This window comes from Salmo trutta, chromosome 12 (assembly GCF_901001165.1).
Source record: "Salmo trutta chromosome 12, fSalTru1.1, whole genome shotgun sequence".
NCBI classification, from domain to species: Eukaryota; Metazoa; Chordata; class Actinopteri; order Salmoniformes; family Salmonidae; genus Salmo; species Salmo trutta.
In genome coordinates this window covers 16,408,418-16,434,150 of record NC_042968.1, presented here as the reverse complement: position 1 = coordinate 16,434,150, position 25,733 = coordinate 16,408,418, and the positions used below count along the sequence as shown (strand labels likewise).

The following is a 25,733-nucleotide window of genomic DNA, read 5'->3' as shown; positions in this document are numbered from 1 at the left end:
GATATGCATTTTTTGGTACCATTTGAAAGGAAACACTTTGAATTTTGTGGAAATGTGAAAGGAATGTAGGAGAATATAACACATTATAACACATCTGGTAAAAGATAATACAAAGAAAAAAACAACCGTTTTTTGTATTGTTTTGTACTATCATCTTTGAAATGCAAGAGAAAGGCCATAATGTATTATTCCAGCTCAGGTGTAATTTAGATTGTGGCCACTAGATGGCAGCAGTGTATGTGCAAAGTTTCAGACTGATCTGTTGAACCATTGCATTTCTGTTCAAAGTGTTGTATCAAAACTGCCCAAATGTGCCTAATTTGTTTATTAATAACTTTTCATGTTCAAAACTGTCCACTCTCCTCAAACAATAGTATGGTATTATTTCACTGTAATAGCTACTGTAAATTGGAAAGTGCAGTTAGAGTAACAAGAATGTAAGCTTTCTGCCAATATCAGATATGTCTATGTCCTGGGAAATGTTCTTGTTCCTTACAACCTCATGCTAATCACATTAGCCTACGTTAGCTCAACCGTCCCGCAGGGGACCCACCAATCCTGAAGAAGTTTTTAAGTCCCCAACTAAGTCTCCCAGCTTCTAATAGACTCACAGACTTAAAAGCTCATCTCAAGACACCTCTCTAATGCAAAGAGATGGTCTTAGAAGCTGGAAAGTAGGAAAATGAATTCACTGTAACAATGATTTGTCTGCTAAATTAACTGTATCCCACAAGCCAAACAGTTGTAGTTTTTGCTCATACAAGAGCATTCACAGCTGAATTCTTTAGTGAAGCTTATTCAAGAGGATTATAATTAAACTCTTGCTTGATCTTGTTATGTAATATTGCTTTTCTGAGAATGTAGCCACTGTCAAAAAAAATTGTATTTTATTTTGTATTTTACCAACCTAGGGCCCAGTTAACTACGTTTTGGCCATTATTTGAATAAATTATAAAAGAGCAATGTAAGGGTAATATAAAAGGGTAGTGTATATAAAAAGGTAATATATTTAAAAATGTAATATAAAAGGGTAATATAAAAGGGTAATGTGTATAAAAGGAATGTCGACTTAAATATAAAAGGTAAAGGGGTCATATACAAGGGTAATGGTAAAGGGTACTGTACACTTATTTACTGTACACTTATTTATAAAAGTTATTTATTCACCCCTGTTAATTATTAGCTAGTCTCATGTGGCCAGCCTTCCATAATCCTGTCTCGTTAACTGTGAGAAGCCTGTTTTTCAGAGGCAAGAAAAACAATAACTTGTCACACCTGCACCCGCTCGAAGGCGCCAGGCTTCCCAGCATTACACACTCCTGCCACCATCATTGCGCACATCTGCCTTCCCTCATCACACGCTTCAGCAATTATTGGACTCACCTGGACTCAATCACCTGTGTTATTACCTCCCCTATATCTGTTTGTTCCCAAGCTCTGTTCTCTGCTTCAGGATTAATGTTTGTTTGTCTTTGCATACCCGGTTCTGATGCTGTCCTGTTTGATGTCTGTTCCATATTAAATGTTCGACTCCCCGTACCTGCTTCTCTTCTCCAGCGTCGGTCCTTACATAACCTGGATTATTGTATTCGTTGTTATACTTTACTTTGTGAGATATGTCTATAGGGAGGTATTCTCCTTCCAGAATATAAAACAATTGTATGTTAACTTAATCTATAAACAGATACAGCAACATAGAGACAATAATCCCTCATTCATATACACAAATCAAAACTCATGATGGAACTAGAATCCATTGCAATTATAACTGCTCTCCCACACCCACATGTAAGTGTCTCTGCACTGACTGTAGTGTCTCTGAATTTGTTGTGCTCAGTGCACTTAGACTCAGTTTAGTCTTATCCGCTGCCACCTGCATGGTTTGGGACAATGATCTTTGCCCATTTGTAGATGACAGGGATGAAGAGCAGAGCAGAGCCCAGTACTGAGACCAGGAGGAAGGTCCACAGGAACACACGATCCAGAACCTGAGCCACAAACTTCCAATCCTGCACCACCTGGAGAGAGAGAGAGAGACCAAACATGCCCTTCAGACTCCAACACATGACCTCGTTGACACAGGCTGGGAGGGCTTTGCACTCAGAGGTGCAGTTGCATGTGACAATCAGAGGATGGAGACAAATATACAGTATGGAGTAGATTAATATAGAGAGAGAATTACAGTAAGACTTCAAAAACCTAAATTCAGTACTGTAGGATTGATTTTGTATCATAACAAAAAAACACAATATTATCCCATGCCAACTGTGTCATTGATACTGCAGGGGCAGACTGATTATCTGTAACTCTACGGGATCTTACCTCTCTGACCTCGTTCTCCTTGACCACATGCATGGTGATGTAACGGATAGAGTCCAAAGCAGCCTGCAGGTTATTCGTAGGGGAGAGATGAGGGGTGGACTTCATAATGCCCCCTACTGCCCCCTCTCTTCCTGCCAGTCCTGCCCTCTCTCTCCCTGCCAGTCCTGCACGCTCTCTCCCTGACAGTCCTGCCCTGGCCCCACCGGGGGTAGCATAGCGGTCCACGTGGCTGCGCATGCACAGCAGCTTAGGCAGCCTGTGCAGGAAGATACGGCGCACCCAGGGCGCCATGCCTTGGTGCATGGGCGAGGAGCGGTGGTGGATGTTGATGGCGAAGACGGTGATGACAATGGAGAGCGTGACAAAGATCATGGTGAACACCAGGTACTCCCCGATCAGAGGGATGACCTTGGAGGAGGACGGAATGATCTCCTCGATCACGAGAAGGAAGACGGTGAGGGACACCAGCACAGAGGTGCACAGGGAGATCTTCTCCCCGCCGTTGGAGGGCAGGTAGAAGACCAGGATGGTGAGGAAGGAAAGGCCAATACAGGGGATAATAAGGAAGAGGGTGTAGAAGAGTGGCAGTCTACGGATGATGAAGGAGTAGGTGATGAAGGGGAAGTGGCAAGATCCGTCCATCCTCAGACCACGGCTGCCTGTCGCTTTCACTATATCCCATTCACCACTGTCAAAGTAGTCTCTCTTATCCACATGGAAGTCCTCCAGGAGGATGTCAACCTATTGAATGAATAAAAGATTAGAAAAGATTAAACATCAACAGACGTATCTTCCCTTTAACTCCCCAAAGTATAAACAAGAGATTAACACATTTCTGACATCAATTAAAGACTGTGTGGTCATTAATATACTGTAGACTGTTTCACAATGCTGTGTAGGCTACAACCTGTGAGCCATCATAGGTCCAGGAGCCAAACTTCATGGAGCAGTTCTGCAGGTCAAAGGGGAAGAAGGTGACATCGATGATGCAGGCTGACTTGTAGTTAGCGGGCTGTGTCCAGGTGATGGTGCCATCATACTTGACAACAGCCTTGGTGACAGAGCCCTCAAAACGTCCATCGGCACTGTTAGAGGAATGGATTAACGTCTGTTTATCTTCTACAGGGTTGAATCAGGCTTTTCTTGATGTGTTGGATTAATTGAATTTGTGCTGTTCAAAATATAGTCTATGCTGTGTAGGGCTGCAAAGCTAATGGTCATTTCCCAAAGTTATTGGAATCTTCAGTCATTTTGGTAATTAACAGAAAATCTATTGCAATCTATCGTAATTTTCGTAATTTATACTTGAAAAATGTATATATAAAAAAGAGAATACATATAGTATTAATTAGTATTAACACAACCCAACCAAACTCAACCAAGCCACACAATGACACAATTGACACAATACCCACTTAACCTGGAAGCCAGCCGCACCAATGTGTTGGAGGAAACACCGTACATCTGTTGACCGTGTCAGCGTGCACTGCGCCCGGCCTGCCACAGGAGTCGCTAGTGCGCGATGAGACAAGTACATCCCTGCCGGCCAAACCCTCCCCTAACCCAGACGACGTTGGGCCAATTGTGCGCCGCCCGATGGATCTCCCGGTCGCAAACCCAGAATCTCTAGTGGCACAGCTAGCACTGCGATGTAGTGCCTTAGACTACTACACCACTCGGGAGGCTATTAATTGATCTTTTGAACAATCAGATCAACTCTGAAAAATATCTGATGTGAAAAGATTTGATGTGATTGGTAGAAAAAAGAATCCCAGAATTGGGATGCCTGTGAAAAAGCAGCCACAGAGGGCCAGAGACTGTTACAGACACCTGTGATAATCTGAAGTACCCAAAAGGACCACTAGATGTCTTGTAATAGATTACATAAAATCCCTGAAAATCCTTAGAAAGTTTCCAGTATTATACAGTGCTTGACTTGGGATGGAAGTAGTGCAGGAGCTGTATTTTTCCAAGTCGGTCCATTAGACATTATGCTATAGAGACCTCTGATTATTCACTGTTAATGAATTAAACATGCCATTTTATATAATATTTACATACCCTACATTACTCATCTCATATGTATATACCGTAATTTCCGGACTATTAAGCGCAAATGAATATAAGCCGCACCCACTGAATTAAAAAAATAATATTATTTTGAACGTAAATAAGCCGCACATGTCTATAAGCCGCAGGTGCCTACCGGTACATTGAAACAAATGAACTTTACACAGGCTTTAACGAAACACGGCTTGTAACAAAAATAAATAGGCTTTAACGAAACACGGCTTGTAACAAAAATAAATAGGCTTTAACGAAACACGGCTTGTAACAAAAAATAAATAAATTGCAGTAAACAGTAGCCTACCAAGAAAGACATTGGTCACTATCTTCCTCCTCCTGTGCACTGAAACCATCTCCTTCAGTGTCGGAGTTGAATAGCCTCAGAATTGCTTCATCCGATATTGGATCGTTTTCATTGTCGCTCTCGTCACTTTCATCCGGAGGCAAATCCCCCGCTGAGCCCTCTTCAACACGCAGCAGTCCAGCCTTTCGAAACCCGTTGATGATAGTGGATTTTTTGACAATGCTCCACGCTGTCAGGACCCACTGGCAGACTTGACCATAAGTTGCTCTTCGCATGCGGCCCGTTTTAGTGAAGGATTTCTCCCCACTTGTCATCCAAGCCTCCCGCTGAACACGGAGCGCCACCTTAAATGCACAATTTACACTGATGTCGAGTGGCTGCAAATACTTTGTTGTGCCCCCAGGAATCAGGGTGACAAAATGACTACCGTAATCAGAATGATGGGAAGTTTGAGAGCGCTCGATTTAATCTAAACAGTAAACAAAAAGTTATTTGACCTTAACCCGTTCGGCAATTTCATTGGTCTAATGAAAGCTTCATGCCGCCAAAAATCTGAGCACGTCACAGAATGTGTTTTTTTGGGAGAAAAAAAATTGAAAGCGGGAAAAATCCATATATTAGCCGCGTCATTGTTTAAGCCGCGAGGTTCAAAGCCTGGGAAAAAAGTTGCGGCTTATAGTCCGGAAATTACGGTACTGTACTCTATACCATCTACTGCATCTTGACTATCCCGTTCGGCCATCGCTCATCCATATATTTTTATGTACATATTCTTATTCATTCCTTTACACTTGTGTGTATAAGGTAGTTGTTGTGAAATTATTAGATTACTTGTTAGATATTACTGCATGGTCGGAACTAGAAGCACAAGCATTTCGCTACACTCGCATTAACATCTGCTAACCATGTGTATGTGACAAATAAAATAAAATTTGATTTGGATTTGATTTAAACTCAGACTTCTACATGACCTTTAATCTTGCATGGGGACCACAGGATGCTGACTGTTTAAATTATTTTTGTACTCATTTAAATTTGACCCAGCTGATTACAAAGCCCACTCATCCAAACTTAAATGACCCTACGAAATCGACTTTGATTGACCTCATATTTACAAATACTCCAGAAAAATATGCTGGGAGTGGGGATTTGCTTTAGATATTAGTGACCATTGTCCCATTGTATGTGTCAGGGATATACGGATGCCTCGATCCAAACCTTGTTTTATCAACAAGAGGAATTTTTTAAATTTCAATGAACAGGCCTTTTTTTGTGAGCTTTATTTTGTGACTTTGATTGCATTGCATCTATACCTGATCCAGAGTTGGCTCTGAACCACTTCACAAATGTTTTCAATAAACATGATAAACATGCTCCCTTTAAAAAACAGAGAATTAAAAATCGGTCATGCCCTTGGTTCAGTCCAGAGCTATCTGAAGTCAAACACAACAGAGATGCTTCCTGGGCCAATGCTAGATTCACAGACTCAGGCCCAGACTGGCAGTCTTTTAGGCAATTGAGAAATCTGTGTGTAAATCTAGTTAAAAAAGCAAAATTGGATTATTACGTTAATATGTACACTATCTGAATGTACAGGGAATCCAGCTAAATTCTGGAAAGCTGTTAAATCACTGAAGGGTTGTGTCTCCTCTTCTCTCCCCCATCAAATGAATTTAGATTCTGGCACTATTACTGACAAAATTGATCATTTGCCTACGGAGCTGTGAGGGGAACGGCACCTCCATACCTTCAGGCTCTGATCAGGCCCTACACCCAAACAAGGGCACTGCGTTCATCCACCTCTGGCCTGCTGGCCCCCCTACCTCTGAGGAAGCACGGTTCCCGCTCAGCCCAGTCCAAACTGTTCGCTGCTCTGGCACCCCAATGGTGGAACAAGCTCCCTCACGACGCCAGGACAGCGGAGTCAATTACCACCTTCCGGAGACACCTGAAACCCCACCTCTTTAAGGAATACCTGGGATCGGATAAAGTAATCCTTCTAACCCCGCCCCCCCCCTTAAAAGATTTAGATGCACTATTGTAAAGTGGTTGTTCCACTGGATATCATTAGGTGAATGCACCAATTTGTAAGTCGCTCTGGATAAGAGCGTCTGCTAAATGACTTAAATGTAAAAATGTAATGTAAATCATCATTAATGCATTTAGTCACCATTTTATCTCTGCAGGCTTTATATTTGAATGTATTTCAAAGCCAGCTCTTGAAAAGAGTAGTTTGGATGTTGATGGTGAAAATCTATTGAATGATACTGAAAATGCTGGTCAGGAGTTTTCTTTTCAAAAATTCACTGATAAAGAAGTCCTGGATGCTTTGTTAACATTAGACAAAAACATCCACAGGGGCTGATCATTTGGAGCCTGGTCTGCTTAAGTGTGCAGACTTATTGCTGGCTCAGTAGCCCATATTTTTTATTTAACATTGTTATCAGAAAGTATTCCAAAAGCATGGAAATCCGCATATGTGCTGCCACTCCATAAGGGTGGGGATACAAATGATATTGACAACTATCACCCCATTTCAAGACTACCTTGTTTAGCTAAGATTCTTGAATCCTTGGTTAATGTATAACTTTGTTCCTTTTTATCCGATAATTGTATTCTTAATGTAAACCAATCAGGGTTTAGGCCTGGGCATAGTACTACCACAGCAGCCACGCTAGTTGTTAATGATCTTGTCAATGCCTTGGATGCTAAAAAGAGCTGTGCTGCCTTGTTTATTGATCTGTCAAAGGCGTTCGACAATGTTGATCATTCTGTTTTGCTGAAGAAATGATCAAGGGTAGTCCTGGGATATACAGCCTGTTTATGGTTTCAGAATTATCTTAGCAACAGAACTCAGGCTATATTCATAGATGGGGTTAAATCTGAATTTCTTGAGATTCAAAAAGATGTTCCTCAGGGTTCGATTTTGGGTCCATTATTGTTCACGTTGTATATTAATGGCATTAATGGCATGTTAATACTTGTAACATTCATCTCTATGCAGATGACACAGTTTTGTATTCCTGTGCCACCTCAGTGCAGCAGGCCATTTGTGAACTTCAGCATGACTTTGATTCAATTTAGAAATCACTTACAGATCTTAATGTTAAATTTAAATACAAGTAAAACCAAGCTCATGCTGTTCTCTAGGTCATGAAATGTTGACCCTGAGGACCTGCATATTTGCGCTATAAATGGAGCCCAAATTGAGCTTGTTTCTCAATATAAGTACCTTGGTGTCTGGATTGATTACAAGTTGTCCTTCGTAACGCATATAAAAAATCTAAGATGCTAAAATCCAAGATAGTTTTTTTATATAGAAATAAATCATGCCTTAGTATTAAAAATAGGAGAAAGATTGTTCGAACAACGCTTCTCCCTGTATTGGATTTTGGTGATATTGTTTACATGCATGTGGCAACCTCTGTTTTAAAACCCTTGGATGCAGTCTACCATTCAGCAATACGTTTTATCACAGGGTGACAACTTTAGGACTCATCATTGTAGTCTGTACAAAAATGTGGGATGGACCTCTCTGTCTGTAAGAAGGAAGATGCATTCTCTTTTATTTATTTACAAAGCAATCTGACAGAAACCCTCTCTATATGTAACATCATTAATTAAGATAAGAATCATAAGTTATCAAACCCGTTCACAGGATTGGATAACACTAGAGATCCCTCCAGTCTCCACAGATTTGGGAAAATCTCTGTTTTGTTTTTATGCCCCAAATTTGTGGAATAATCTGCAAAGTTCACTGCAGTTAGATATGCTGGTGCCACTCAGGCAGTTTCCATTACTGATTGAGGATCTCTATACAGTTGAATGTGATTGCTTTTATTAAATGCTTATTGAATTTTTTTATGGTGCTGAATTGTATTGTTTTATACACGTGTATGTTTTTTTTATATTCTGTTTGTATTGTAATGTCTGCAGGGCTCTCTTGTAAAATATATTTTTAATCTCAATGTGACTCCCTGTTTGAAGAAAGGTTAAATAAAATAAATAAAATAATAGAGGGGAATTCAAGTTGTTTAACGTTGCAGATATATTTAGGCTCTACAGTGCCAGTGGAAAGGCAACAACGAAATGAACGCTTAGTTAGCGATAGCTAACTAGCGAGATAACTGCTACAAGTTATATTTTGATTTGGTGATCTAGTTAGTCTGTCTGTCATTACTGTATACCTTCTGCTGAAATGTCGCGCACTCTCTCCTCTGGCAACCGCCCACTCGCACTGGCACTCACGCAACAACACAGACATGTACTAAAGGGTCATTGCGATAATGGCTGATATGTCTTTTTTTTTATTGATTGGCCATATTTAAAAGTGTGCTTTTATGAATTACATTAGAAACAATTATTAAGCTAATTTCCAAGACTTTTCATGACCTTACAAAACCTCATTTGACAATTTGGAACAGATATCATGCCACATTTTCAATCTGCGCTATCTCGAACAGCCTATATTGCCACTCATAGATTCTAGCAGCAAATAAACTTTAACAAAGCAGAATCAGGAAACGAATACCCACTCGCCATTGCTGTTCAGTTCAGATCCCACCTTCATTCTGCTTTGATAAAAAAATTTTACCTCTGTGTGTGAATCTGGGCCAGCAAAAGGCTACTTTGTTTTTATAGAGAAACTGGTACGCAATTCCCCAAAAATGTGAAGTTCTGCTATGGCGTGCTAATATGGCATTCCAGGGTTGTGCCGAAAATCTCCCCCTGCCAGAATTCTCCCGCCCTTCGCGTTCTTCATTGCTGCGACTTGCTTGCTAGTTGAGATTTCTGCTCTTCCTACATTTCACTGATCTTAGAAGCAGAAAGCATTTTTGTCTGCAGTTTTCAATTTGGCTATTTGTTTCAAGTGTATGTAGGGGTTCGAACACCCCCTTCAGCGCCCGCCCCCGCCCGTACCAGGGGGCGCCCCATGCCGCCCCAGGGCTGCCCATGTCGCCGTATTCGTCATCTCTCCCATGTCTTATTCGACTAGTATTTTTGAAAGTGTAAGGATAATAATTCAGCCATAGTTGTTCTGAAATGTTTATTGCTTGCCAACATTTTACTCCCTCTATGTTTAGTATAACACACATACATTCATTATTAATTTCAGTTGCCTATCCTGACGTGAAGTTTGTTCTATAGAAAGTATTTGACTCTGATGTGTGCCAGAAAGTATTTGACTCTAGCCACAAAATTAAGGAAATTAGGGGGGGGGGGGGGGGGGGGGGGGGGGTTCGGCACAACACCAGACAGCTATGCCCCAAGTCAACCACTGGTAATATATCCTCCCTTTGCCACCCTAACGTGGAGATTATATTGCACAGAAAGCTTTAGTTCAATATCAGTGCCATCTTTTGTTCTAAACTGATGGCAGTCATGGGCAAGGTACTTACTTGTCATAGAGCACAATGTCTGGGATCCAGATGGAGTCCGATGGGACTCTGATGGTAGTGATGCCCAGGTAGTCATCAGTGTTCCAGCGTAGCTTCATGTCCAACCATTCCTAAACAGGAGCGAGAGAGAGATGGATGAGTCACCTTTGTAATATTTGTGTTGTGGCGAAATGACCAGGCAGGAGACGAGAGTACAGTTAGTTTTCATTTAGTCAAAACCTCTCGTGCACTACCGCCCCCGGTACAATAGTGCGCATGTGCATTTCCTATTAGGAGTAGTAACATAACACTGCCGTAATACATTACTGCTTAGTAACAGCATAGTAACTAATATAAACAGATATAGATCACAGACACTACACTCCTCCCCCATAGTGTTTTCATCCCAGAGAACAAGGTAAATATGTTAGGGAACTACTAATGCATTATCTGAACAATGCATTCTTAAACATTTTTCAACTACTGGGTTGAAGCAGACTTTTCAGAGCCCAGCACAAATCCAGGGGATTATTCTGCCCCGAAGATGTAATTTGTACTAATAACTAGCCCAGGTAATGTCCTTTATCTTTCCTTTAATCAGGGACATATTAAAGTGTTTGTTTTACTGTCTGTTACCTCCTTAAACAGCTCAACTCACAGGTCAAGCTTTTGAGGTGCCCTTCGCTGTCGAATAGGATATCTCCGCTCCTCCTGGGCTTCCGGTGGTGGGCCAGGTTCGGGTGGAAGGTCAGGCTCTGTCTCTCCCATACGTCCACAGTCAGGAGAATAGTCCTGAGGGTCATTATTGTTCTTGTTCTCTCGGCATGTCTCTGCTGGGCGTTGGACCGTAGCAGATGATCCACATGAACGTTGACATGGCGATGACCAATTTGGACTTGGTAAGTCAAAGGTCCTCTGCGTTGCAAGATCACACCTGAGTTCCACAGGCGCTTGGGGTGTCTGAAATCACGTACCATCACCCTCTCTCCCTCTTTGAATTCTCTGACAGTCTTTGAGTGTCTGTCATGAACTTTCTTCTGCTGTAGCTGGTGCTTTGCCATAGTGCTTGACAAGTCTGGTTTCAACAATGTCAGGCGGGTACGTGGTTGGCGTTTCAGAAACAGTTCAGCTGGTGTACATTCCGTTACTGTGTGTGGTGTGTTACGGTAAGTAAACAGGAACCAGGGAAGCCTTTAGTGGGTGGGCACAGACTGAACCCGGAGTCTAGTCCAGGCCTTATTAAAGGTTTGCACGGCTCTCTCCACTGCTTCGTTTGATGCCGGATGGTAAGGTGGTGACAGGATGTGCCTTACTTGAACCGTTGTTCTTGAGAAACATTTCAAAATCGTTTAACGTGAAAGGAGAGCGATTGTCCGATACGAGCTCCTTGACTAGTCCAAAGGATGTGAACAGGTGTCTGAGAAGATTGATGGTCTTCTCAGCTGTGGTCAGTTGAGTAGGGAACACTTCCATCCACTTGGAATGGACATCGACGACAACAAGGAAATGTTGCTTGTCAATCTCGGCGTAATCCGCATGGATGCGTTCCCATGGTGTAGCAGCCCAGGACCATGAATGAAGAAAGAGGTGCAGCAGCAGGCTTGTTGCGAACAGCTTCACAAGGTAAGCAGTGGCCTACATGCTGTTGAATGTCCTGATCCAGGCCACCACAGATAACTGCGGGCGAGTGCTTTCATTCGAGTGATCCCTGAATGTCCCTCATGCAGGTCAGATAGCAGTCTCCTCTGTAATTTGTGAGGTACCACCACCCTTGGTCCCCACAGAACACATCCTTGATCAGTGGACAACTGGTCTTTCTTGTCGATGAATGGACGAAGGTTATCGTCATTTACGAGGGTTGGCCAACCGCCTAATGTTAAGTCCAAGACTTTGGAAAGCACTGTGTCTTTCCTCGTTTCCTCTGCTATGTCTGAAGCAGATATGGGCAGTTCGTTGATGAGAGAGATCTGGAAGACTGCTCTATCATCTTCACTGTCGGAGTCACTATTGCATGGTAGTCTTGATAGTGTGATCACTGGATCGTCTGTACTCGATCTCGTAGTCGTAGGCTAGCAATATCAGAGCCCAACATTGCATTCGAAGTGCAGCAAGGGTTGGCATGGCTGATTTTGGTCCAAGGATGCAAATGCAATAGGGTGTTCTTCACCTGATGGTAGAACATGTGAGATGACAGCTCCTACTCCATATGGAGATGCATCACACGCGAGTCTCAGCTTCATCTCTGTGTCGTAGTGGGCAAGCCACTTGCTCTTTAGCAGACGCTGTTTGCAAGTCTTGAATGCTTCTTCGCATTGTAGGGACCAATTCCACTTTGTATCGGCCTGCAGCAGTTGGTGAAGCGGATGCAACAATGTGGACAAGTTTGCCACAAACTTTCCGTAATAGTTCAGGAGCCCCAAATATGACCTCAGCTCTGAGATATTTGTGGGTGCTGGTGAGTTTACGATTGCTTCCACCTTGCCTGTTGGTTGGGTGCAGGCCTTGTGCATCAATCTTGTATCCGAGATACTCTACTGAGTCCCGGAGGAACTCACACTTGCTGAGTTTCATTCTCACTGCGTATTTCTCCAGTCTTGACATCATTTTGTCCAGGGCTACAAGATGCTTTCCAATGGTTGGTGCTGACACGAGGATGTCATCCATGAAGCACACAGCATTGTCTATACCGTCCAAGATCTGATCCATTGTGTGTTGGAATGTCGCTGGAGCTGTCGAGATTCCATAGGCCGAGCGATTGAATCTGAATAGCCCCTTGTGTGTATTGATGGTCAGATACTGTTCTGACTCCGGATCCAGCTTCAGTTGCTGATAAGCGAATGCCAGGTCCAGCTTGCTGAAAACCTTCCCACCAGCTAGAGTGGCAAACAGATCTTCAGCGTTTGGTAGTGGATATTCCTCTGGTAGTATGCAGCGATTTACTGTGACCTTGTAGTCTCCGCACATTCTGACGGTCTTGTCTTTCTTTGCCACTACAACGATCGGAGCGGCCCAGTCGCTCCTCGTTACGTTTGTGATGATGTTATTCTTCTGTAGGCGGTCCAGTTCCTTCTCTACTGCTTCCTTAAGAGCATAGGGAACTGGATGTGGTTTGTGAACGATAGGCTTGGTTCCTTCTTGCACTCTGACTTTTGCTGTGAAGTCTTGTATTTCGCCGTAGCCATCTTTGAAAAGTTATTTGTGCTTCTCCAGCATGTTAGTGAGTGTAGCCAGACTCACTGGTTTGTCATTTCTCAGACTGAAGATTTCTCCCCAGTTCAACTTGATCTTTTGTAGCCAGTTTCTGCCTAGCAAGGCGGATTTTTCTCCTTTAACAATGACAAGCGGTAGCGTCCACTCCTTCCCCTCATACCGGACTGGTACCTGGATCTGACCTAACACAGGAATAGTGTCACCAGTGTATGAAGAAAGGCGGATGGACACTGGCTGAAGAGGGCACTCTTTCAGTTTGTCTTTGTAGAGTCTTTCTGGAACAAGCGATACAGACGCTCCGGTGTCCAGCTGCATTTTCACTGGTTTTCCCGCTAACTCCATGCTGAGATAGATTCCATATTTTTGTTGTTGAGCTGTGTACACTGTGAACAGTTCCAATACTGTTTCAGTTGTACCTTCCTCTTCTTGTGCTGCGTCTGACACTTTGTGCTCTCTTGCCGTGTGTTTTGGAGCTTTACACACTCTCTGTAGATGTCCAACCTTCCACAATTGTGGCACTTTTCATTTTGGAATCGACATTCACTGTGCTGATGATTATCTCCCCCACATCTGTAGCAACTTGGCTTAGATCTTTGTGATGTGGGCTGCTTTGTTCTTGTGTAACCTTGAGGACGGAACTGAGAAATGTGTGACTTTTGTGAGCCTTTTTCACCACATGCATCACTGACCATGTGAACACCTTTCTGACGTTCTGCATGTCCCGATAACTCAATAGTATCCCTGTGGGCAAGCTCGAGTCCAAGTGTGATATCACAGGCTTTCTTAAAGGTCAGGTCCTTCTCTGACAGAAGCCTTCTGTGATATGCTTCACCTGTGAGACCACATACAAACTTGTCTCAGAGAGCGTCATCAAGAAATCGTGCAAACTCACATGTAGTTGCCCGCCTTTTCAAAGCAAGGATGTAGTCAGCCACAGTTTCCCCTCGACTCTGGTGACGTTGGTCAAATCTGAAACGTTCTTTAATGAGAACTGGCTTAGGCTTGAAATGCCTTGAAAGAGTTTCAGTCAGTTCTGCATAGGTCAACTCTACTGCTTTTATTGGTTGAGACCTTTCAGCAATCCATACTCAGTTGGACCCAAAACACTGAGAAATACGTCTGCTTTCTTTTCATCTTTGATTTCATTTGCAGCCAGCCAACTCTCAAAACGCTCTAAATACGAATCAAAATCCTCTTTTGTATCCTCAAACTCTATACTTGACCAATGGTTGCCAATTTCACAGTTAATTATTCTGTTTCCTTATTCCTTGTATTCCTTAATTTTCATCTAATTCTTCACTTTCTTCATTTCAGAAGTTTCTGCAATTACTTAATTCACTGTACTCATTTGTAATAATGTACACATTACTATGTGTTACGTTTCTTCTTCCTTTGTTATTTATTTATTTGTACAATATTTCACCATTGAGATCACCTAATTTCAATGGGTTCAATGACAGTTTTTTTTACTTAACCACCAGAGGACAGTGTCGCCATTCTGGACTCCAATAGTCTTGCTACTTGGCAGCTCCTGAACACTGTACCTACTAGCAGTGCTTAACCTTTCTACTGGCGAAAAAAAAAAATAAAAAACAGACCATTTACATAATTATTTTGAGTTTAATTACTCACGCAACATTCTTTCCTTCAAGCAATGTCCGTTTAAGAAGCTTAATCACCTCGTCGCCACTGTAATATTTGTGTTGTGGAGAAATGACCAGGCAGGAGACGAGAGTACAGTTAGTTTTGTTTAGTCAAAACCTCTCGTGCACTACCGCCCCCGGCACAATAGTGCGCATGTGCATTTCCTATTAGGTGTAGTAACATAACACTGCCGTAATACATTACTGCTTAGTAACAGCATAGTAACTAATATAAACAGATGTAGATCACAGATACTACAACCTTCACATCATTCATGAATGGCCATTTCTTTTACAAGCAGATTCATTTGACAAGACTGCTACTGGAGCTCACCATAAATTACTTTTCTCCTGAGAGAAAATTGATACCACTACAGTATTCACTGAGTGTACAAAACATTATGAACACCTTCTCTTCTCTTTCCATGACAGACTGACCAGGTGAATCCAGGTGAAAGCTATGATCTCTTGTTGATATCTCTTGTTAAATCCACTTCAATCAGTGTAGATGAAGGGGATGCGACAGGATAAAGAAGGATTTTTAGGCCTTGAGACAATTGAGACATGGATTGTATATGTGCGCCATTCAGAGGGGAATGGGCAAGACAAAATATTTAAGTGCCTTTGAACGGGGTATGGTTGTAGGTGCCAGGCGCACCGGTTTGTGTCAACAACTGCAACACAGCTGGGTTTTTCACACTCAACAGTTCTGTTCTTAATACACTGCTCAAAAAAATAAAGGGAACACTTAAACAACACAATGTAACTCCAAGTCAATCACACTTCTGTGAAATCAAACTGTCCACTTAGGAAGCAACACTGATTGACAATAAATTTCACATGCTGTTGTGGAAATGGAATAGACAACAGGTGGAAATTATAGGCAATTAGCAAGACACCCCCAATAAAGGAGTGGTTCTGCAGGTGGGGACCACAGACCACTTCTCAGTTCCTATGCTTCCTGGCTGATGTTTTGGTCACTTTTGAATGCTGGCGGTGCTTTCACTCTAGTGGTAGCATGAGACGGAGTCTACAACCCACACAAGTGGCTCAGGTAGTGCAGCTCATCCAGGATGGTACATCAATGCGAGCTGTGGCAAGAAGGTTTGCTGTGTCTGTCAGCGTAGTGTCCAGAGCATGGAGGCGCTACCAGGAGACAGGCCAGTACATCAGGAGACGTAGAGGAGGCCGTAGGAGGGCAACAACCCAGCAGCAGGACCGCTACCTCCGCCTTTGTGCAAGGAGGAGCAGGAGGAGCACTGCCAGAGCCCTGCAAAATGACCTCCAGCAGGCCACAAATGTGCATGTGTCTGCTCAAACGGTCAGAAACAGACTCCATGAGGGTGGTATGAGGGCCCGACGTCCACAGGTGGGGGTTGTGCTTACAGCCCAACACCGTGCAGGACGTTTGGCATTTTCCAGAGAACACCAAGATTGGCAAATTCGCCACTGGCACCCTGTGCTCTTCACAGATGAAAGCAGGTTCACACTGAGCACGTGACAGACGTGACAGAGTCTGGAGACGCCGTGGAGAACGTTCTGCTGCCTGCAACATCCTCCAGAATGACCGGTTTGGCGGTGGGTCAGTCATGGTGTGGGGTGGCATTTCTTTGGGGGGCCGCACAGCCCTTCATGTGCTCGCCAGAGGTAGCCTGACTGCCATTAGGTACCGAGATGAGTTCCTCAGACCCCTTGTGAGACCATATGCTGGTGTGGTTGGCCCTGGGTTCCTCCTAATGCAAGACAATGCTAGACCTCATGTGGCTGGAGTGTGTCAGCAGTTCCTGCAAGAGGAAGGCATTGATGCTATGGACTGGCCCGCCCGTTCCCCAGACCTGAATCCAATTGAGCACATCTGGGACATCATGTCTCGCTCCATCCACCAACGCCACGTTGCACCACAGACTGTCCAGGAGTTGGCGGATGCTTTAGTCCAGGTCTGGGAGGAGATCCCTCAGGAGACCATCCGCCACCTCATCAGGAGCATGCCCAGGCATTGTAGGGAGGTCATACAGGCACGTGGAGGCCACACACACTACTGAGCCTAATTTTGACTTGTTTTAAGGACATTACATCAAAGTTGGATCAGCCTGTAGTGTGGTTTTCCACTTTAATTTTGAGTGTGACTCCAAATCCAGACCTCCATGGGTTGATAAATTGGATTTCCATTGATTATTTTTGTGTGATTTTGTTGTCAGCACATTCAACTATGTAAAGAAAAAAGTATTTAATAAGATTATTTCATTCATTCAGATCTAGGATGTGTTATTTTAGTGTTCCCTTTATTTTTTTGAGCAGTGTATTTTGTACACTCAGTGTATGTGTAACAATGCAACTGCATATCTGTGATAAGCAGATGTCATATCTCAGAGTTTTTGCATCGTCACATGGTGGATATAAAAATGTATGGCCAAATAAAGTATAGTGGGAGAGGAGCACTGATGTGGACAGAGCCATATCTTCAACCTTATCTCCTCATTCACCGCTGATGAATAGATGTGGCCATCATGTTAGCTATTGCCCTCTGTCCTCTGATTTGCATGGAGTTGTTTGTCATTGAGGCATTGTGACCTGCAGACCCTGGTCTGGAGTGATGATTCCCTGGTTGCAGAGAGCAGATGCAGTCAGAGGATATGAATTAAGCTGCCAAGAGGGCTGGGGGCAAGGCAGGCTGCCGGGGAGCGGGAGTTGCAAACTGGGTTGCTCGTGTGGGCACAAGGGAAAGTGGAGGAGGGTGGGGAGAAATGAAGATGTGAGCTCTTCGTGAAATGCCACCAGAACAAGGGGACATGCAGGGGGAAGGGAGGTTGATTGTTACTCTAAATTCCATGTCGCCTTTGTTTGTTAAGCTGACGCTGCTGTAGAGCAGTGGTTCCCAACCTTTTTTGGTTACTGTACTCCCAACTGAATTTTGCTCTGCCTGGAGTACGCCTGAATTCTCCGCTTATGTGCATGTAACCCTCTGGACTTATGAGTCTTTTTAATTACACCCTCTGGATAGGCCAAGTACCCCGGGGGTCCTAGTACCCCTGGTTGGGAACCACTGCTGTAGAGTGTTATGAATTATACAACGGGTGGGTGTAATCCTGGACGCTGATTGGTTGAAACCGCATTCTAGCCTATGACTTTGAAATGCCTATTTGCACTGTTCAATCTCACTGCACAATCCACTGTCTCATCAGCCCAACCAGGCAATTTGTAAACTTGACCTCCAATGTAAATAGCGTCTATTCATTATCTCCCATTTCTTGTAGACTAGCAATTGGTTTTCAATAGTGGAGATTTGTATAAACCTTGCTGTCTGTCTCTCTGACATTTGTAACATTGTTAATTTAGAAACTCGATCTCCAGCTGTCCCATAGTAATGAACGTGTAGGGGTCGGGAGTCAAGACAAGACAGATAGGCAGGCAGCTTTTCTCAGCCAGTCAACATTTTTATGGATATATACAAAGAAATGTCAATAGAAAACAGCTAAAACGAAATGAAGTGCAGCTAGTTTGCAGTGTTTCCAGCTTCAGTTTGAAGTGATTGTGTTAGCTGTGTTGTTGGCTAGCTCTTCTGAACAACAGTGTCCTGACGAGAGGGCACATGTTATATGCCAGGTGAAATTGCACGTCATTAGCTCATTGTTATGGATGTATCCAAATAAATGTCACTAGAAAACAGCTTAAACAAATGCAAATTCAGTTACTTTGTTGTTATTCTTTCTGCACTGTTTGACGTGACTATAAGTTAGCCATACCTGGCTAACTAGCAAGCAAGAACGTTGCCAGCAAGTATGGCAATGGAACATTTAGAACGAACGACTGGGTCACGTCCATAGATACAGAACAAAAATACTTAAACAACTGGGTCACGTCTCTGGGAACCGAACCGGTAGAACGAACGACCAGCCGGCTTGGGTAGCAACACCTAGATTTGTGTTGGGACTATATCTTGTGGAACGATGAAATAGTATGAATAAATTCCGCAAAATAACTTTTGAATGAAAATATGCAAATCATTATTTAAATATGTTGGAAAGCCGTTGTATAAAAGTGATAATGCCCTCAAAGCCAGTGATTGGAGGACATATTGGCATGGTTTGCCTAACAACACCCGTGCCAATATATCCTCCAAACATTGGCTTCTCGGGAATGATCACTTAAATATACTATGCCCCCCCCAAATATGTTTAACATCTTGCCTGTTTCATCCACACATTGGTTGTCATCAACTGGTTCTTCTCATCCTGTAATGGAGAGACCATACTGTAAAGGTTTTATCTGTACCTTTGTGTTGTTATACTGTCAGTATGTGTGTAAATGTGGTAAAAAACAGAATGTAAATTAGCCTAAATATATTTATAGTGATATATTCTTTGCAGTGATGTAATGTACTTAAGTAAAAAAATACTTTAAACTACTCGAGTAGTTTTCTGGGTATCTGTACTTTACTGTTTATATTGTTGATTACTTTTACTTTTACTTCACTACATTCCTAAAGAAAATAATGTACTTTTTACTCCATACATTTTCCCTGACACCCAAAAGTAATCATTACATTTTGAATGGTTAGCAGGACAGGCAAATGGTCCAATTCACACGCTTAGAAGAGAATATCGCTGGTCATCCCTACTGCCTCTGATCTGGCGGACTCACTAAACACACATTCTTCATTTGTAAAGGATGTCTGAGTGTTGGAGTGTGCCCCTGGCTAACCATAAACAAAATAAAAGACAACAAAATGGTGCCGTCTGGTTTGCTTAATATAAGGAATTTGAAATATACTGCTCAAAAAAATAAAGGGAACACTTAAACAACACACCGTAGATCTGAATGAATGAAATAATCTTATTAAATACTTTTTTCTTTACATAGTTGAATGTGCTGACAACAAAATCACACAAAAATAATCAATGGAAATCCAATTTATCAACCCATGGAGGTCTGGATTTGGAGTCACACTCAAAATTAAAGTGGAAAACCACACTACAGGCTGATCAAACTTTGATGTAAAACCTTAAAACAAGTCAAAATGAGGCTCAGTAGTGTGTGTGGCCTCCACGTGGCTGTATGACCTCCCTACAACGCCTGGGCATGCTCCTGATGAGGTGGCGGATGATCTCCTGAGGGATCTCCTCCCAGACCTGGACTAAAGCTTCGGCCAACTCCTGGACAGTCTGTGGTGCAACGTGGCATTGGTGGATGGAGCGAGACATGATGTCCCAGATGTGCTCAATTGGATTCAGGTCTGGGGAACGGGCAGGCCAGTCCATAGCATCAATGCCTTCCTCTTGCAGGAACTGCTGACACACTCCAGCCACAAGAGGTCTAGCATTGTCTTGCATTAGGAGGAACCCAGGGCCAACCGCACCAGCATATGGTCTCACAAGGGGTCTGAGGATCTCATCTCGGTACCTAATGGCAGTCAGGCTACCTCTGGCGAGCACATGGAGGGCTGTGCGGCCCCCCAAAGAAATGCCACCCCACACCATGACTGACCCACCGCCAAACTGGTCATGCTGGAGGATGTTGCAGGCAGCAGAACGTTCTCCACGGCGTCTCCAGACTCTGTCACGTCTGTCACATGTGCTCAGTGTGAACCTGCTTTCATCTGTGAAGAGCACAGGGCGCCAGTGGCGAATTTGCCAATCTTGGTGTTCTCTGGCAAATGCCAAACGTCCTGCACGGTGTTGGGCTGTAAGCACAACCCCCACCTGTGGACGTCGGGCCCTCATACCACCCTCATGGAGTCTGTTTCTGACCATTTGAGCAGACACATGCACATTTGTGGCCTGCTGGAGGTCATTTTGCAGGGCTTTGGCAGTGCTCTTCCTGCTCCTCCTTGCACAAAGGCGGAGGTAGCGGTCCTGCTGCTGGGATGTTGCCCTCCTACGGCCTCCTCCACGTCTCCTGATGTACTGGCCTGTCTCCTGGTAGTGCCTCCATGCTCTGGACACTACGCTGACAGACACAGCAAACCTTCTTGCCACAGCTCGCATTGATGTGCCATCCTGGATGAGCTGCACTACCTGAGCCACTTGTGTGGGTTGTAGACTCTGTCTCATGCTACCACTAGAGTGAAAGCACCGCCAGCATTCAAAAGTGACCAAAACATCAGCCAGGAAGCATAGGAACTGAGAAGTGGTCTGTGGTCCCCACCTGCAGAACCACTCCTTTATTGGGGGTGTCTTGCTAATTGCCTATAATGTCCACCTGTTGTCTATTCCATTTGCACAACAGCATGTGAAATTTATTGTCAATCAGTGTTGCTTCCTAAGTGGACAGTTTGATTTCACAGAAGTGTGATTGACTTGGAGTTACATTGTGTTGTTTAAGTGTTCCCTTTATTTTTTTGAGCAGTGTAGTTTATAGTTTTACTTTTGATACTTAGGTATATTTTAAACCAAATACTTTTAGACTTTTACTCAAGTAATATTTTACTGGGTTACTTTCACTTTTACTTGAGTCATTTTCTATTAAGCTATCTTTACTTTTACTCAAATATGACAATTGGGTACCTTTTCCACCACTGACTCTTTGCCTTGAAAGTCCAGTTTGCATTGACAAACATCAAAATAATCATCAGGAAGACACAAACCACAATATCCCATAAAAATGATATTTTTCTCACCACGTCCACAAGCTGGGAGATGGCCAGCCCAAATCTGACCCGTACTGTGCCGTTGAGGTATTCCACAGGCCTCACCCATTTCTGGTAGTTTCTGAAGAGGTTCTTGAACAGTTTGTCCTCTGTCTTGGCATAGGAGGACAGTTTAGGGAGTCCTATAGAGGCAGGGAAACACCACATTAGCCTGCATCATGTCAGCGATGTGTTAATAGGGGCATTATCCTGGTAACAGCTCATGGCCCATGTTCAGCCCAGCTAAAGCACATTGACAATAATTCATAGTCCCTGGCACCTGACACGTTGTCAATAACACCATCAATCTCCAGTTTAACATGCAGGAAATCACCCCAGCACTCTCAGCATCACGGCAATCACATCTCTGGTCCCTGTTTACCCCCAGACCAGGACCAGACATTCACTTTCTAGAGAGGAAGAAAGCTAACTGTCACTTTGTCATGGCAACATAGTCAATATCTTTTATTCATGATTTGGTGTTTTCCACTCCTCATGGAAGGAGACAAAGGTCAAGTGTGTCCGTCCTGTTAGAATTCTCTGCAAACTAGTACGTTTGTTCAAATATGTTGGTGTGTATTTACAGAGGTGTAATTTTATTTACAAGGAGGATTTTTGAATAATACATTTTATTGTGTTTTCCCTCAAATGAATCCTCCTCTTCTTCCATGGACGAGACTACTCTGCTACCAATACAGAGTGGTGCTTCATCTCCAGTTCATCGCCATGGAAGTAGGCCTATAAACAATCTAACAGTGATTAAAGGTAAGAGTCACTTGGCTGGGGTTCATGCATCAAAAGCTGTCCAAACCATTAAAAGCTGATGAATGTTTGGCACAGTATAAACTAAAGATAGCAGCCAGCCAGGGTAGCATTTGAGCACCAAATTCCTCCGTAATTGATGACTCACTGTTAGTGGGCTGCATAGACATGGCGAGATTAAATATGACTCCATTGTTCCATGTGTGTGATGCCACCACCAGTGTCAAGTGGGAAAGGTTCAATAGTGTGGGCTGCCGGTCTAGTCAGCCTCCCTCCATCACCCAAAATGAATGTGTTTCTTCCTATCAGCTCTGTTCTATTTGGTGTCTCTCTCTCTATCTGTAAATCCTCAGTCAGTCATCCCCCGCTCTTCTAATTTAATTTGTCTCAGTGTGTTTCTATCTGGATTATGAGGAAGGAAGCTCCAATGAGTTTTCTCTCCATAACTTCATCACAGATGGGTCTGATCTTGTGACTGTGGTTGATGGATACCTCATTGTATCAGTGCATCAGCTGGCCTCTGTGGCGTGCTGGTATCCATGACAGCCTGGTGGTGTAGGCCCTAGGGGGATTGATGATGGAGAGAAGGGCTGGAGGATGGAGCTTTAGATAGAGGAGGCGTTTTATGTGTGAAGGACACAGTGAGGTCTTTGTGCCCTCTAAGGGCTAGCTGGGTTTTTAGACAGAGAGAGACCAGAGGTGCACCTTCCATATTAAAGATGTCAGCCATCACTCTAGTCCACATACAACTGCAGACTGGGAGGAAAATCTAGAGTTAGCCTCTGTAAATGCAGAATTAAGCACAAACAATTCTCAGGATTCATTTATTATATTCAGCACTTTAGTTCAAGCAAAGGATGTAAAGTTGCTGTATTATTGCTGGAAACAGCTCTCCATCGCAAGGAGAAAATGAAGAAGTTTTGATTCAATTCTTGAGGGACACAGTGCTCTTAAATCATTCCCCACATGCTTATAGGCTTATTTTATGTGCGTTCAATATGGCTGTAAATTTACCTGAGGATGACAGGCCCATGACGGGGCCGACTTCAGTTAATAACACCCCTGTGTCATCCTCAGGCTCAGGATCAATAGCAGCGTTCTTAGACCTCAGTCAATATCACTGTGATTAGCAGATTCATCATCCTTAGACTTTCTCTCTGTCACTCTCAGCACAGCTTCCTGCAGAAAATCCTGCTCCATGTCTGGCTTCTCTGGGAGATTCTGAACACTACCCTTTGTGAAAACCACTATAAATATGATCCAACAATGTGTCATATAACACCTATAGTACAACCATCATCTATTGTATGTCATTACAAGTAGCAACTTAGCAATGAGATACCTGTAAGTAATACTTTTTAAATAAGGTATATATGAAATAAAAATCATTTAAGTGGGTAAAGACAATTCGTGCAAAATCTCTTCTGCAGCTGGCCTTCATTAGACTAACACCAGCAAGTATGCTGAGAACCACGGGACACTATTCAGTTAAACGGAGCAAAAACATCTGTATCAAATCAGAGGGGAAGAGTCTGCACAACTGGAAAATCCTCACAGAGCAAGGATATTACATACATGGACTACATTAAAGGTGCTTCCTTTGCTTTTTGTAATGGAGCAACAATTCAGCATGATTTGTCATGATTGAATGATAAATACAATCTAAAGGCCACTTCCCAACCCTTTACAATATCTCTAATCCAGTGTATAGATTGTGTTATAAATGCTCAGTCGTGTCTTCATTACGTTCAATCAATGGGTGTATCTACAATTAGCGCTAGCTGAGTGTGTGGCCAGCGAGGCATTAGGCCAGTCTATCTCTCCAGAGGATCCCTGGCTGTGTACTGCACTGATGAAAGATGTTAATATTTTATCAGTCATCTCGGAGATGTGGGGTTTACAAAAACGCCCTAAGCGATGGCAGATTAAAATCTGTGACCTTACAGATCTCCTAACCCTCTTCTGCAGTCCACACAGCCCATGTTATTAAACCCAGCCCGCTAACAAAGGACAGAATTTCAGAAGAGGAGCTCCATTACATTTTTCCATTTTAGTTATTCGGCGGACGCTCAAGCTCTTATCCAAAACAAATTACAGTCAGCGCCTCACAGTCAGAGAGAATCAATTCTGTTTCTGCACAGGCTGGTTGGCATGGAGGAGGCAGCCATGCGGAGCTATCTGGGCTGGCCAGCTTATATTTCTGCTATTGACTGGACAGAGTTATTAGAACTCTGAGTTTCTTTCCCCAAGTGGTTAATAGAGCTATTTCTTCCCTTGTTCAGCTCACCACCTCTCCCAGCTGAACAGAAGGTCACCAACCACAGGAAATTGCTGCACTATGCCAGACAGGGGTGCATATCATGGATACTGAAATAACCGAGAGCAGGAAACCAAACCACTGACCTTCATAATAAATGTTGCCAAAGTCTCTGAGACCCTACACCTTGATTAGAAATCTACTTAAAAGGGAAATTAGGTCTGGATATATTGAGTGGTCATACTGACATTACTCAGCCCATCAGTTAATGACCATCAGCTCCTCTTTTAATTTAGTATTAGTCTCAGCTGGCGTAGCCTCTTCACTATCTCCCATCCTCAGATTTTCCATCTGCCCTGCCGCTCATCTCGTTATCATCCTGTTCACAGTAGATGGATCCTAGTTGTGCAGAGTGGGTATCTCTCAGTCTGATAACATCTCTGATGGCCCATCACTCTGAGAGTGTCTTCCATGTCCTCCACAGTGGTACTGTAGGGAGAACTTACCCAGAGAGTGGCACAGGTGGCAGCAGTATGACAGCAGCAGGATTAGAGTGCTGGCCGCTGGCCCAGCTCTCAGCATGATATCAGAGGGGGCTCCAGATCCACACAGCCAGGGAGTAGTCCCTCAGGCAGCCATGACTACAACACAGCTGGAGCCGAGGAAAACACAGCAATAAAATCACGGCACAGTGCACAAACAGAGGAAGTTATGGGACATGTATACATCCGTATAGATACCTTACATGTACACACATACATGAATACAGACGCATACTGCATACACACAGAAACTCATTTTTACATTTGCATACACACACATTTCATCTTACACATTTCAAATATACACACATGCACAACAGTGTACATGCGAACACATTACACTCACCTGCTTGGATGTAGTGAACACACACAAACCTATACACATATGATCACAAACAGACATACTGTGGATATCAGACCTGCATCCTCTATTCCTATCATCCACTCAACACACAATCTATCCTGAATGCAGAGTGAGAGTCCAGACAGAGTGTCGACAGACAGACAGGCAGCGCTGCTCTCTAGTATTCCCCCATTCCATGGAGCCCTGCCTCAGCTCAGACAGGCGATGCTTCAGTCCCTTGCTGCTGCCTCTAAATGAACGGTAGTGCACTCTCTCTCCT

General features: G+C 43.4%; 1 protein-coding gene across 3 annotated transcripts; it reads right to left on the bottom strand.

The window, feature by feature from the left end:
- Positions 1-1,647: 1,647 nt before the first annotated feature.
- On the bottom strand, positions 1,648-25,733 carry LOC115203022 (neuronal acetylcholine receptor subunit alpha-5-like). 3 transcript variants are annotated; one of them, XM_029767297.1, is made up of 8 exons: positions 25,457-25,733; positions 25,075-25,220; positions 21,541-21,692; positions 19,112-19,156; positions 10,093-10,202; positions 3,230-3,407; positions 2,323-3,063; positions 1,648-2,018 (listed from the first exon to the last, which is right to left on the bottom strand). In XM_029767297.1, the coding sequence occupies exons 2-8, from the start codon at positions 25,148-25,150 to the stop codon at positions 1,860-1,862; spliced, it is 1,461 nt and encodes a 486-aa protein (XP_029623157.1). In that variant the 5' UTR covers positions 25,151-25,220; positions 25,457-25,733; the 3' UTR covers positions 1,648-1,859. The 3 variants fall into 3 exon arrangements, with proteins under 3 accessions (XP_029623157.1, XP_029623158.1, XP_029623159.1); XM_029767298.1 differs by lacking the exon at positions 19,112-19,156; XM_029767299.1 differs by lacking the exons at positions 19,112-19,156; positions 21,541-21,692; positions 25,075-25,220; positions 25,457-25,733 and adding an exon at positions 14,174-14,226.